Genomic DNA, 13,890 nt, shown 5'->3' with positions numbered 1-13,890 from the left:
AAGTCAGGCAGTGTCCGGTATAATGGTATTCCACAAATGATAACTTCACTTCCTATTCCAGTCTTCCTTGGGATGCTTCTAGATCAGATTCCATGTCATTTGCAATTCATCCTATTGGTCTGCATTGTGAGACTTCTAGATGTTAAGTCACTCCAGGCAGAGTATAAACTTCTTGAGGTCACCGACTCTGTAAACTTTTTGTATCTTAAAGACAGACATCAAAAGCCCTTTGTCCAATGCAAAACAGGGCTTCCAAACTTTGCTGTTAATAATTTTCTAGCTTAAATCAGAAATTGTCTCATGAAGACCAAATGTGTAAAAACATTAAACCCAGGTCACCGATGTCCAACCTGGGCAAGTCCAATATATTACCATTTACTGATAAGCACAGAGGAAGGCTCAGAACTCAGTTCAAACAAAGCATCTGAACAAAAACCAGAGAAGCAAACAGGACTCTAATTAATGAGTTTGCTAACCATTTTTCCCACGGGGTGAGTAACACTTAAAAAGCATACATTTGAAATATGCTTCTTTCCCCGAGGCTGCTAGACACACTGACTATAGTCTCTCTCTCTCTTTTTTTTTTCTGACTATAGTCTCTTTAACCACAAGAGGTCAAAGTTCTATTGTCTATCACCATACTGAGTAGCATGTGTGCATGCTTTGCAGATTGGTTTCTATTGTGCTTCTGCTTAAAGTTAAGGCGGGCAGCAGGAAATTGAGAACAGGGAGTCTAGAAACTTTCCCAGGTCTAGTGGGCAGCAATCATGATGAAGCAGAGGCTTGAAAAGCTTCTGACTTTATGGTTCCTACTGAACCAGCTTCGCCCAAGTTTTGTTACATTAATAACAACTTATACCCTACCTACCTACCTATGTTGCCCAGCCTTTTCCCATCGAAACTGCTTGGTTATTTATACTATATTGTGTCAAGCAGTTAAACCTAGTTTAATACAACAGGTTGTGAGTGGTAATGTCCCAAAGCAAACAGTTTAATGGAAAGCTGGGTGGGGTGGGGAGTGTGAAAAAGGCACTAACAGAGCTTCTAAAAATGCATTTTTAAAGAAGTCTGGATGCTTCTAGATGTTCTTGAAGTATTTCCACCACCTGCCAAAAATTCACTCACAGGATTGTGTTACCAGGCACTATTGAAACCTGGTAGAGTAATTCACTCTTATGCTTAGAAATTTCCTAACATATCTAGTGTGATATGGATTTCAAATCCAGCAAAACTTCACTACTTTGATACTGGAAGGCTGCTTTTATAATTGAAAGTAACTGTTAGGGTTTGGCTAGATACCCTACTGTGACATAATAAACAAATTGAAAAAAAAATCCAATGATGGTTGAGATGAACTCAACTTGTTTCATTCCTTTGTATTTTAAATGAACAGGTTTTACAGATTTCTTTTTGCCACTCTAACAGGTGAAAAGCGGGAGAGGGGAATAAAAAAGAAAATCACTAACACCACACAGTATCTATTACAAGGATCACAAAGAAAGGATCCAAAGTATTTTTCATGAAAAAAATACAAAAACACAATGCCTTGGATTTCCTCAACAGTACATTTTTAAAGCTACTTGACCAACAAGGGGGAAAGTAGACGACTTTAAAGAGAATTACTTTCAGCTCTTTCATCTAAACTGTCTACAATGTGTTTACTCTGGAAGCCAAGAAATAGGCACCACAACTTTGTTCTCATTTCGCCAGATGATCCGAAGCTATGCCATACGAATGGCTAATCTGATATTTGGGGACATGAATCACTCTAATCCATAATCTTATGATAAGTGAAGGAAAAGGCAGCCCAGCAAGCTGCTGGAAGGGCACTGCCAAAACAAGTTCAGAAAATGCAGTGTGTGTGTGGGGGTGGGGTGGGGTGGGTTTCTCAACAGCATCCTGTAGCTCTGGCCCAGGGAGGCACACGCCAGTGAAAAGTGCGGGAGGGAAGGAGGCAGGCAGGGAGGAATACAGGACAGGACCTCTACTCCATGCGTAGGTTTTCCTGCTTCTCTGAGCATGCACATCAAGTGATTTCCTGAGTTATGGAGTTTTGGGGACAGAAAACCAAGGTTCACGGGGGGAGTAGGCAGCAATGTGCTCCTAGTTTTATTTATTTTTTATTTTGAATATCAGAATTACAGAGGGAGACAGAAAGAAAGAGACAGAGGGAGAGAGAGACTTTCCATCCTCTGGTTTATTTTGCAGATGGCCACAATGGCCAGTGCTGAGCCAGGAGCTTCATCCAGGTCTCCCATGTGGGTGCAAGGGGCCCAAGGACTTGGGCCATATTCTGCTGCTTTCCCAGGCCATAGCAGAGAGCTGGATCGGAAGTAGAACAGCTGGGACAGGAACTGGCACCCATATGGGATGCCAGGGTCGAGATAGCAGCTTTACCTGCTACACTACAGTGGCAGCTGCAGTTTCCTTTGCTTTTAAATATTTATTAGAAAAGGAGAGACATAGGGAGGGATGGGAGGAGGAAATGAGGAAGGGGGGAGAGACAGAGAGACAGAGAGATTGGAGGATGAGAGAGAAACAGTGAGAGCTCTCCCATCTGTTGGCCCCCCCCCAAATACCCACCACAATGGGCTGCAGCAGCCTGAAGCCAAGAGCCAGGAATTCTATTTGTGTCTATTCTATTGGGTGGCAGGGATCCATGTATTTAACCATCACATGCTAGCTCCCAGTGTGCATATCAGCAGGAAGCTGGAAGTGAAAGGAGAGCCAGGACTCAAAACTAAGCACTCCAATACAGGAAGCAGTGTCTTCTTTTTTCTATATTACCTGTTTTTGTTTCATTTTTCCACCCAGATACCTTTTATTTAAGGAATACAAACTTCATACATTTCATAACTACAACTTTAGCAACATGGTGATTCTTCCCACCGTATCCGCCCTCTCTCCTATTCCCATTCTTATTTTTTACTAAGATATATTTTCAATTAACTTTATACACATATGATTAACTCTATGTTAAGAGTTCAACAAATATTATGGAAAAAAAAATCTGTTCCTCAACAGTTGAGACAAGGGCTGTTCAAAGTCATCACATCTCAAAGTGTCAATCTCACTTCTATAGATTATCTTTTAGGTGCTCTATTAGTTGTCACAGGTCAGGAAGTACAGAAGCAGTGTCTCAACTACTGCACCAAATGCCCACCCCTCATGGTTTTATTTTTAAATACAAATTTGAAATCCCCTAAAGAATCACTCTTCCTATTTCATAGAACTGTTGAGAGGAATTGGTTAATATCTTGAATACCTGATTCCTACAAACATTAACTCAAAGACGTGGTCCCTACCATATAATACCTTAGTCTGTGGCCAGCAGGTTGGGCTGCCACTTGCAACACTGGCATCCTATATCATAGTGCTGGTTTGAGTCCCAACTGACCCACTTCTAATTCAGCTTCCTGCTAATGCTCCTGAGCCCCTGCCACACATACGAGAGACCCAGATTGGGTTCCTGGCTCCCGGCCCAGACCTACCTGGTACAGCCATTTGAGTCATAAAATAGAGGATGGAAGATTGATCCCTCTCTTTCTCTCCCTTTCAAATAAATAAATAAATCTTTTTATGAAACAAACAGCAACAACAAAACAACATCTCAGTCTACAATGACAGATGACCAAGTAAGAAATGTAGATGAAGTGAAAAGTTTAGATGTGCAAGGAGGACATTTAACCTACCAGTTAAGATGCCAATGTCCCACATCAGAGTGCCTAGAATCTATACCCAGCTCTGACTTCTCATGCCAGTTTCCTGTAAATAAGGGACCCTGAGAGGCAGTGGTGATAGCTCAAATAATTAGGCCCTTGCCCCCGACATGGAAGACCTGGATTAAGTTGCTGGCCCTCAGCTTCAGACTAGTGGGCATTGGGCAGTGAATCAGCAGATGGGGGTGTTTCTCTCCCCCCCAATAAAAAACTTTTTTACAAATTTAGTTGTAGGTATTTCATTGATTTTTGTTCTTTTTCAGGCAAGTTACTTCCAGAGAAATTGATTGATTGATTTTGAAGGCAGAGACCGAGACAGAGACAGAGACAGAGACAGAGGCAGGCAGAGAGATCTTACATCTGCTGATTTGCTCCCCAAGTGCCCACAACAGCCCAGGGATAGCCCAGGCCAAAGTTAGAAGCCAGACAATCTGGGAAGAGACATTATTTTATATGTACCTATGGTAGAAATTCTTTGAGTCTTAGTTACAAGAAATGTATCACACCTAATCATAGTATTAATTTTTGTTCTCCTCACTCCCTTTTCTGGTAGCAAATGAAAACAGTAAGACCACCACTCTCTCAGAAGACACAACTCAATCAAAAACTATTATCAAGACATGGGAAATTCTCTTATTAGATTTCCATTTCATTATGGCATTATTCTGTCAAATATGCACATCCATAGGAGAGATCTCATACTGAGCCATTAATCAAGACCATCTTATCAGATTTTCCTAACATGACTTCTGGGACATGAAAGGAAAGAATTTTTTGTTTGTTTTAGGTGGAAGGGTAGGCCAGAGGGAAGGGACAGGAAGTAGGTGTGTCCTAATGACCAAGACAGAACACTGAAGAGTCAAGAGAAACTACAACTAGAAAGAAGGAAAAAAAGGAGAGAGGACAGAGATCCTACATGAGGAGTAAGTGCACAGTGACTCTTGTTGTTGACTTTACAAATTGACACTCCTGTCTATGGCATCAGTAATCTCCCTATGCACCAGTCATGAGTTTCCAAGGCTATGGAAGCCCCTTGAGTTCTCTGACTCTTATCTTGTTTAGACAAGGTCATAGTCAAAGTGGAGGTTCTCTCCTCCCTTCAGAGAAAAGTACCTCCTTCTTTGAAGACCTGTTCTTTCCACTGGGATCTCACTCACAGAGATCTTTTGCCAGCGTGTCTTGGCTTTCCATGCCTGAAATACTCTCATGGGCTTTTCAGCCAGATCCGAATGCCTTTAGGGCTGATTCTGAGGCCAGAGTGCTGTTTAGGACATCCGCCATTCTATGAGTCTGCTGAGTATCTCGCTTCCCATGTTGGATCACTCTCCCCTTTATTTATTCTATCGGTTAGTATTAGCAGACACTAGTCTTATTTATGTGATTCCTTTGACTCTTAGACCTATCATTATGATCAATTGTGAACTGAAATTGATCCCTTGGACTAGTGAAATGGCATTGGTACATGCCACCTTGATGGGATTGTATTGGAAGAGATGGAGGAGCGGATGGAGGGGAGAATGTTTCCCCAACGACATGAATTTATCTGAAATCAGCACTGCTTACTAGGCAAGCATTGAAGCACAATTTTTAATCTCAGAGGTCTTGGAAGGGAAGGGAATTCCACTGTGTGAACAACTGATTAGTTACAAGTATATTTTGCTAGGCACATTATGTATAATAGATTACAATTATTTTAATAAGTATAGAAAATCTACGTTGTTCATACACAAATTAACCTTCATGATCCACAGAATCCAAACATTATACAACATATTTAGGGTCAGTCTTGAGAAAATGAAAATGTCAAGTCTGTAGTATACTTATTAGGCAGCACTATTAAATATGATTCATACCTAAGGGTATAAAGAAAAGTAAAATACATAGTCCCTGCCTCCAAGAAATTTACAACTTAGTTTGGGAGACAAATGTAACATACATAATTAGAGACAATCTAAGGCAGTATATAACTTAAAGACTAGTTTGGTTTGCTGACAGTAGGTACATATGTGCTTGGAAATGGGATAGATGTCTATAGCATGGAATGTTTTGAGAAGGTTCATGCAGTTGGTATGATGGAGACCTTGAAAATCAGGTAGGATTGGGCCAATCAGTGACTACTGAATTGTAGTGGGCATGGTAGAGCAAAAGAGATCTCTTTGTGGAAGTAGTAAGAACTAAACTTTGATCTATCTAGAGGAGCCAGACAAGAGAACATATGAAAAACTGAGCAGAGGGCTTTGCATCTGATTGGAGGGGAGTGCGGGAAGAATACAGATTGGGTTTCAATAGAAAAATGTGGGTTATCAGGGCCAGCTCTGTGGCTTAGTGGGTTAAACTGTCATCTGCAGTGCCAGCATCACTTATGGGTACCAGTTGGAGTCCCAGCTGCTCCACTTCCAATATAGCTCCCTGCTAATGCACCTGGGAAGGCAATAGAAGATGGCGCAAGTGCTTGGGCCCCTGCCCTCATGTTGGAGACCTGATGAAGCTCTTGGATCCTGGTTTTGGCCTAGGCTGGGCCATTGCAGCCATTTGGGGAGTGAACCAGAGGATGGAGGGTGAACCAGTGGATGGAAGATCTCTCTCTGTCTCTCCCTCTATTGCTGTAACTATGACTTTCAAATAAATAAATCATTTTTTTAAAAATGTGCTTTATCAAGCAGGAGAAAGATGAGAGAATGACCTGTTTTCATGTGCTTAGCCTAGCACTGTTTTTCAGGATGAACTGCCCATATACATCATAACAATGTTTAGAAAGCAGAGCAAAGTATATTGCACAGATGATAGTTAATTTATCCTATTAACCTCTCATTGAGGCAAAGTAAATGCAGTTTTTATTATTCCCCAGTTGGTAGGTAATTTGCTCAAGGTCACTGAATAAAAAGAAAGGCAGAATAAAAAGTACAGCATCAAAATATTTGGTGGTTCTCAAGTACCAGCTAAATTATATCTCTCATTTTTTTATGACTCAACCAAGGGAGATACAAGATGGACCCATATACACAAATGCCATTTTTCAGTACTGTTCAAGGCACATGTCCTAACATCCCCAATTCCAATTTACTCTCCCTATCAGTCCCTAGTCCACTAACTTCAAAGCTTCCAAGTACCCTCACGTCTCTGAGGTAAGAGTTGGCATTGATGATTTTGTTCTAGCTGGTCCTCTGCCATTATCAGCAGCATATTCAACACCTCTTCATGGACCACTCAACAACAAAGATAATGCTCTGGGGGCTGGAGCTGTGGTGCAGCAGGTTAATGCCCTGGCCTGAAGCTCTGGCATCCCATATGGGCGCTGGTTCTAGTCCCGGCTGCTCTTCTTCTGATCCAGCTCTCTGCTGTGGCCTGGGAAAGCAGTAGAAGATGGATCAAGTCCTTGGACCCCTGCACCCGCGTGGGAGACCCAGAGGAAGTTCCTAGCTCCTGGCTCCTGGCTTCGGATCAGTGCAGCTCTGGCCACTGCAGCCAATTGGGGAGTGAACCAGCAGATGGAAGATCTCTCCTTCTCTCTCTGCCTCTCTTCTCTCTGTGTAACTGTGACTTTCAAATAAATAAATCTTTTTTTTTTTGACAGGCAGTTAGACGTGAGAGAGAGAGAGAGAGAGAGAAAGACAAAGAGAAAGGTCTTCCTTTTCCGTTGGTTCACCCCCCAAATGGCCGCTATGGCTGGCGTGCCGTGCCAATCCAAAGACAGGAGCCAGGTGTTTCCTCCTGGTCTCCCATGCGGATGCAGGGCCTAAGCACTTGGGCCATCCTCCACTGCCTTACTGGGCCACAGCAAAGAGCTGGACTGGAAGAGGGGCAACCAGGACAGAATCCAGTGCCCCAACCAGGACTAGAACCCGGGGTACCAGCGCCGCAGGTGGAGGATTAGCCTAGTGAGCTGCGGCACCGGCCCATCTTTAAAAAAAAAAAAAAACAATGCTTTGGTTTCAACAAAGCAAGGCAATGCTTCACCTCAAATTGCAAATTTAATTAGTTCTTTCCAAAGGTGTAAAGAGAGGTAAAAACTCCACATCCTGGAAATTGTTACTAAACTGAATTCCTTCTCCTTCTTGATTGCAGGCAAATAAAGAATTCCCCACAGTTAACTCGCTTGGTCTCCACACATGTTTTCATCCTCCCTTGCATCTTAAAGCTATGCTTCCTTTTTTTTTTATTTTTTATTTTTATTTTTTGACAGGCAGAGTGGACAGTGAGAGAGAGAGAGACAGAGAGAAAGGTCTTCCTTTGCCGTTGGTTCACCCTCCAATGGCCGCCGCGGCTGGCGCACCGCGCTGATCCGATGGCAGGAGCCAGGTGCTTTTCCTGGTCTCCCATGGGGTGCAGGGCCCAAGCACCTGGGCCATCCTCCACTGCACTCCCTGGCCACAGCAGAGGGCTGGCCTGGAAGAGGGGCAACCAGGACAGAATCCGGCGCCCCGACCAGGACTTGAACCCGGTGTGCCGGCGCCGCTAGGCGGAGGATTAGCCTAGTGAGCCGCGGCGCCGGCTGCTATGCTTCCTTTTATTACAGCCTCATCAGGGGCCCTCACCTCCACATATTGTCTTAGAAATTAGTCTCTCCTGTGTTGGAGGCTCCATCCTTCATTTTTAAGTAAAATACTTGGTATATAATAGATGTTCAGTAAATGTCTCATAAATGATTTATGTTCCAGTGCTACATCTTTAACTACTCACTGAACAAGTTTACTTGGTCATCAGCTATTACCTCGAAATTCAGAATTCTAGAACAGAAATAATTAATTTCCTACCGGATCTGGCTCTTAATAATCACATCCCAATTTCTTTCAGATGTAATATAACTCTCTCATACTCCCTATTCAACACCACAAAGGCTTTGGCTCCTCCTTCTGTAACTAGCTAATTATTAAGTTTGGTAAGTCATTTTCTACCACAGTATTAGGCATATGGAAGGCAAGCTGTCAATGCAAAGCCCATTGTATCAGCACAGCTTGATTTTCCCACTGAAATAGCCTCTGTAGAGCAAACTGCCTTACTTCTCTCAATCCTCCACTTCATCTATTCCTCCAATCTGGAGATTTCAATGTCTACATCTTTGAGTATCCCTCACTCAGGCATGTTTAATGGGAATTTCAAAAGCCAACATCCTCCCCTAGCATTCAAGGACCACCATATCCTGGACCTGATCCAATTTTCCAATAATCTCTCTGTTGCTTTTCTAGAGGAATTCTGTAAGGCAGCCCAAGTGATCTTATCCTGCTCTCAAAGACTGCATGTGCATGTGCAGGCACATCTGCTCTTCCCCATCTGTCTGTCCATCTCCACCTTCCCCTCCCTGTACGGGGCCAGCCCACCTTCTAAGAGAAGCCTTCAATACTTCCAGTTGCAAACCGTGATTACCCTTACAGGAAGTTCACAGGCTTTTCATTGTATTTTACGCACTCGTTTTAACCACCCGCAAAGATTTTAAGATACAGTGAAGTCATGTAGGGTACTTCTGTATCCTTCCCAGAACCCAGAACCCAGGGTCACCAGTGCGAGGCAATATTTTACACCTCTTAGATGAAAAGTGTTCAATAAAGTTTTCATGAATCCTTAAACTTCGTTTCCACTTCAAATCTCAACAGCTATTTTAAACCTGTACCACCTTAACTTATTTAAAGATACATGAAGGTTAGTTTTGAAAATCATTAGCAGGAACTTTAAAAAAACTATTATATATAATAACATTTACAACTCTAATCCAACATTTAACTTTATTCTCCCAACTACATTTTATGCAAGCTCTAACAATCAATTTAAAATATGTCTTCATAAATACTTCTAAGGAAGAAATATCTTAAACTTAAATATAATTTATAACAGAAAGCTTCAAAGGAAAAAACACGTTCTAAACCATTAAATAATAAATATTTGGACAGAAAGAAACAGGTTTATAGGTTTATTATTTTTTAAAGCTGTACTTTAAATATTTTTCGAGAGTTCACCACCCACTACGGAAAATTCCTTTACTTATGCACTCAAAAAGGAAGCACAAGTTAAATACCTACAAATTCATACCCTCTACATTTGGTGTAATATGGCAAAAATGTTTATTACCACAATATTAAGAAAAATCAACAATGTGAAGTTGAATAACCGATTCATGAGGAAGAGTTTGAACTGGATCAAATCCTACGTTTTCTTTCTTCACTCCAAGTTTCTTTTCTATTTTAAACTAGTGGCAACAGAAATTTCTTTGTTTGAAAGTCAGGAATGCTGGAAGTCTTAAGTGATAGAACAGGTAGCTCAGCTTCTACTCCTAGTCTCTCCTCAGAGGGAGAAAAACATTGTGGATAAAGTAATTTTGTTTTTGTTTCTGGAAAAATCATTTTTCCATCAATCTTCATAATTCTCTAAAATAAACTGTTACAAGTTATAGGCCAGTCAACCACTTCACTGTGACTTGTGGAAATACTATACATTAATTTCAAGAACACATGGCTAACTCAAGCTTTCTTCCTACTTGAACAGTCTAAAAGTTCCTCCTCCTTTTTAAACCAAACTCGAGGAGAATTTTATAAGCACGTGGTATATTTGTGCATCTCATCCACAACAGTTTTGTACAAAGTATAGTGAAAGTAGTGTGGGCTTAATTTGTGCTAGCAAATTGATTTTTAGGGTACTGTGCAATTTCTGCTGTGGCAAAAAGCATTGTGTTGCACTAAGTGCTTAAGAACCGTAACTAGAAAGCTAATGGAACTAAAAAGCTAAGGATCTGCAAGTTCATTAAGATGGAGAGAATGATATAGCTTTCTCTCAGCTAACACTAAGATGACTGAGCTACTCAAACGAGGTTGAACTAAGTCATTGCAACTTTCAGAGGGCATAAATTGAGAGGCAGAATTTGTAAAAAATAATTAATTCACATTCTAACCTACTTTAAGATTTTAAAAAATTCAAAACATAGGGAGCTCAGATAGTTAAACAAAGCAGGGAGCAATAAGAAATACAAGCAGCTCCTCAACCATATAAATGAAATAAAGTCAAGACAAATCAAATAAAGACCAGAATCCATGTACATCAAGTAAAGGCAAAGTGAGGTAAAAGACCAAAAGTAAAGACCAGAAACCATTTTCTGCCCAGTACACGGTTCCCCCACCATCACAAACTTGATAAACGGGAGGCACTCTGCTGACGTACGCACGCACGCAGGCAAGCAGGCAAGCAGGCAGGCAGGCAGGCAGGCAGGCGTGTGCACACACAATGGAGAGAGAAGCATGGAGACCTCGGGAGGCAAACTTTAACATCCGTACCGTTCAACTCTCCACAGAACAGAGAGAGCGCGGTGGGAAAATCTCACACTGTCTTCCATATGGGACAGAACAAAACTGTAGTTAGCTTGTAAACTACTCATTCCCTTGACACAGGCAGAGGCAGAACTGAATGAATGGGTGCGAGTGAGGGAGGTGGATGTGGGAAAGAGAGAGGGAGGGAGAGGGGAAAAGGCCTGGGAAGAAAAAAGTTTGAGGCACTTCGCAAAACTTGTATAGATTAACTTTAAAAAAAAAAAAAAAGTTAAAGCCCTACTTTTTTTTATTTTACATTCGTCTCTCCACACACCCTCCCCCTTATTAAATACACACCGACTTCCTGGGACTCGATACAGACATGCCCTAAATGCAGCTGAAAGGCCTGCTTCTTGGGACACACCAGGAGTCCTAGGTCAGATATGTGTCCCACACAAACGGCCCTCTCGTGGGAAGGGATTTTAAAAACCACTTTTGTGACTAGGCATCAAATGAGATCAACTGCTTTAAAAAAAATGAAGATGAATTTCCTGCATCGAGAAGTAAATTGAGGCCCCAATGCACAGCACTCTGATTCCCACTAGAAACACACGCTGTTTTACCCTTGGCCACAAGTGTTCTGAACTTGAAAAAGTGTAGTTTCACACTTTTAGAAGATCATCAGGGGCTGAGGCTTTAGTGTTTTTAGCCTCTGACCTATTCACAAACGAGCTGTTTAGGCTAGCTAGCAAAGGGGGAAAAAAGTGCGAGTGCCTTAAAAAGTTAGTTGTTTTGGAATTAGCAGATAGCCTGAAGGGCTCCGATTTAAAAACATAACTGCATAAAAAGTCTCTCCAGGTAACTTTTCTTTCATACATAAACATATAACGCCTGGGAGCGGGAGGCGAGGCTGGGTAGAGTCCCAGTAAGAAGCTGGGTCCCCTGCATTAGTCCAGGACAAAAAAAAAAAAAAAAAAAGCTGCTTTTCCACTTGCAACAGTCATCATGTGGGGCAGGGAGGCAGAGGGGGCTGGGCACTCATCACCTCGGCTACTCTTCATAGGACCCTGCCTTTCTCACGCCACCCTTAGGGGCTGGGCCAGGTGGGAGAGAGCCCTTCAACTTCGCTCTGAGACAGCAGCACCGAAAGGGAAAAAGAAGTCACCCTGCTCTTCGCTTCATACACACAGGAAGAGCCCAATTCAAGGCCACCGCCACCACCACCCCGTGTCTTGCCCCGCCCCAACTTGTGTGTGTGTGTGTGTGTGTGTATGTGTGCGCGCGGGGGGGGGGGGGAGGTGGGGACGACTCGCGTTTTGCCCCCACACATTCCGAGCCACCTCCATCTCTCCCAGGTTAACTTCCTCCACTCCCAATCTGCAATCGTGCCACAACTTAGCAGGCGCAGGTGTCTCTGGCCTATTTTTCTAACCTCCTCCGGGCAATTCCCACCTAGTTGCACGCCCCGTCCCTCCTCGCCTGCCCAGCGCAGAGCACCACCTAGCCTAGACGCCAGGAAACACCTCGAGCCCTATCCGGGGTCACCTGGGCCGGGCGTCCGGCCCTGCCATCAGATGGGGGCCGTGGGGCCGCCCCTCGTGCCTGGTGCCTAGCGCCAAACACTCCCGGGACTCCAAGACAGTCACGTGGGCGGCGGGGAGGCCTGGGCTTCCTCACCTGCATCCCGGGCACTTGCACAGCCACCGGTGAGTGGGCCATGAAGACGACTGCTGCTCCGCACGGCTTCGGCGGCGGCGGCGGTGGCGCCTGGGGCTCCGACTGGCTCCTCCTCCGGGGGTAGTTCGGCGGCCCTCCCAGGCTTTTCGACCGGGGCCTGGAAGGACACACAGAAGTGGGGTTACTGGGCTAGTGGCGCGTAGCCCGCGGCTGGGAGGTGGGCGGTTGGCAGTGCGGCTCTCCGGGACTCAGTCTACCTTTCTGGCGCCCGCCCGCTGCTGTCGCCGCCGCCTCCGCTGCTGCTCCTCTTCCTAAATGCGGGCCGCTGTGTGCGGCGGTGGCTGGGACCTGGGCTCGAGTGATGCCGCTCGTCTGCGCCTCGCCGCTTTAGGAAGAGGAGGTGGAGGCGCCCCAGCAACCCGCCTGCTCGCCTGGCCGGGGAGGCGGTTGGGGGCGGTCCCGCCGTTGGCCCTGCCCCCGCCCAGCAGCTGGGCGGTGTCGGGGGAGCTAAGGCTCCAGGCAGCAAAGGGGCTTGGCTGGGGCTGCTGGAGCCTGAGAAGGGGGAGACTCTGTGGGCAAGCGGCGGGGAGAACCCAGGGATAGGAAGACCTGGAACACGGCTGGGGCTGGAGAGAGAATGGAAGAGTTTAGGAGACCCTGGGGGTATGAAGGCGTCCCAGTCGCGGCCACGTTGCAGACAGGCAAACGAGGCTGGGACGCGGGCAGCGTCGGAGACGTCCTGAGTTGAAACTTGCAGAGGGTTGGAACTCTTTCCTGGCTTCCGGACCTGGCAGAAGGTGGGGCCACACAGAGCCCCTGAGACGGCAGACCTCTGCGCATTCCCGCCTTCGGGTCTCCCCAGCCGTGGGCCGCAACATTCGGTGGATCCGTAGCCATTCGCATTCTTTCCAGGTTCCCTGTCCCCAGACATGCCTCAGGTGGCTTCAGCCTGAGGCTAACCCTTAGCTCTTGGGCTATCAGTTGAATAACTGCCAGACTGGGGCTTCCCTACCTCCCTCTCCCCCACCCCCACCCCTTCACCTACACCACCATCGCCAAGTTCTGCACGTGGAACGGAGAGGAAAATTGGAAAACAGATGGTATATTGGCAGACAAATTAATGAGGATAATAGAGGCAGGGGAAATGAGATTGGATCATTAGCAGGACGTATGATTGCATTCAGCACACACGGCAGTGGTCTCTGGCGCTCCCTGCCTCTGCCCCATTTTCTGTGGCACTCCAGGAGGCATACGGGCTCTTT

At 44.8% G+C, this 13,890-nt stretch overlaps 1 protein-coding gene across 1 annotated transcript in view; it reads right to left on the bottom strand.

The window, feature by feature from the left end:
- STK26 (serine/threonine kinase 26) overlaps positions 1 to 13,104 on the bottom strand; it is a 55,056-nt gene extending 41,952 nt beyond the window's left edge. Inside the window, exons 1-2 of the mRNA XM_070066771.2 lie at positions 12,886 to 13,104; positions 12,629 to 12,785 (exon numbers count right to left, since the gene is read on the bottom strand). Of these exons, the coding sequence (XP_069922872.1) occupies positions 12,629 to 12,670 (42 nt within the window). The 5' untranslated portion in view covers positions 12,671 to 12,785; positions 12,886 to 13,104. The remainder of the gene's footprint in view (positions 1 to 12,628; positions 12,786 to 12,885) is intronic.
- Positions 13,105 to 13,890: the final 786 nt, after the last annotated feature.

This window comes from Oryctolagus cuniculus, chromosome X (assembly GCF_051225735.1).
Source record: "Oryctolagus cuniculus isolate XC-2025 breed Fujian yellow rabbit chromosome X, ASM5122573v1, whole genome shotgun sequence".
Classification (NCBI taxonomy): Eukaryota; Metazoa; Chordata; class Mammalia; order Lagomorpha; family Leporidae; genus Oryctolagus; species Oryctolagus cuniculus.
This window is presented reverse-complemented; position numbering and strand designations above follow the sequence as displayed.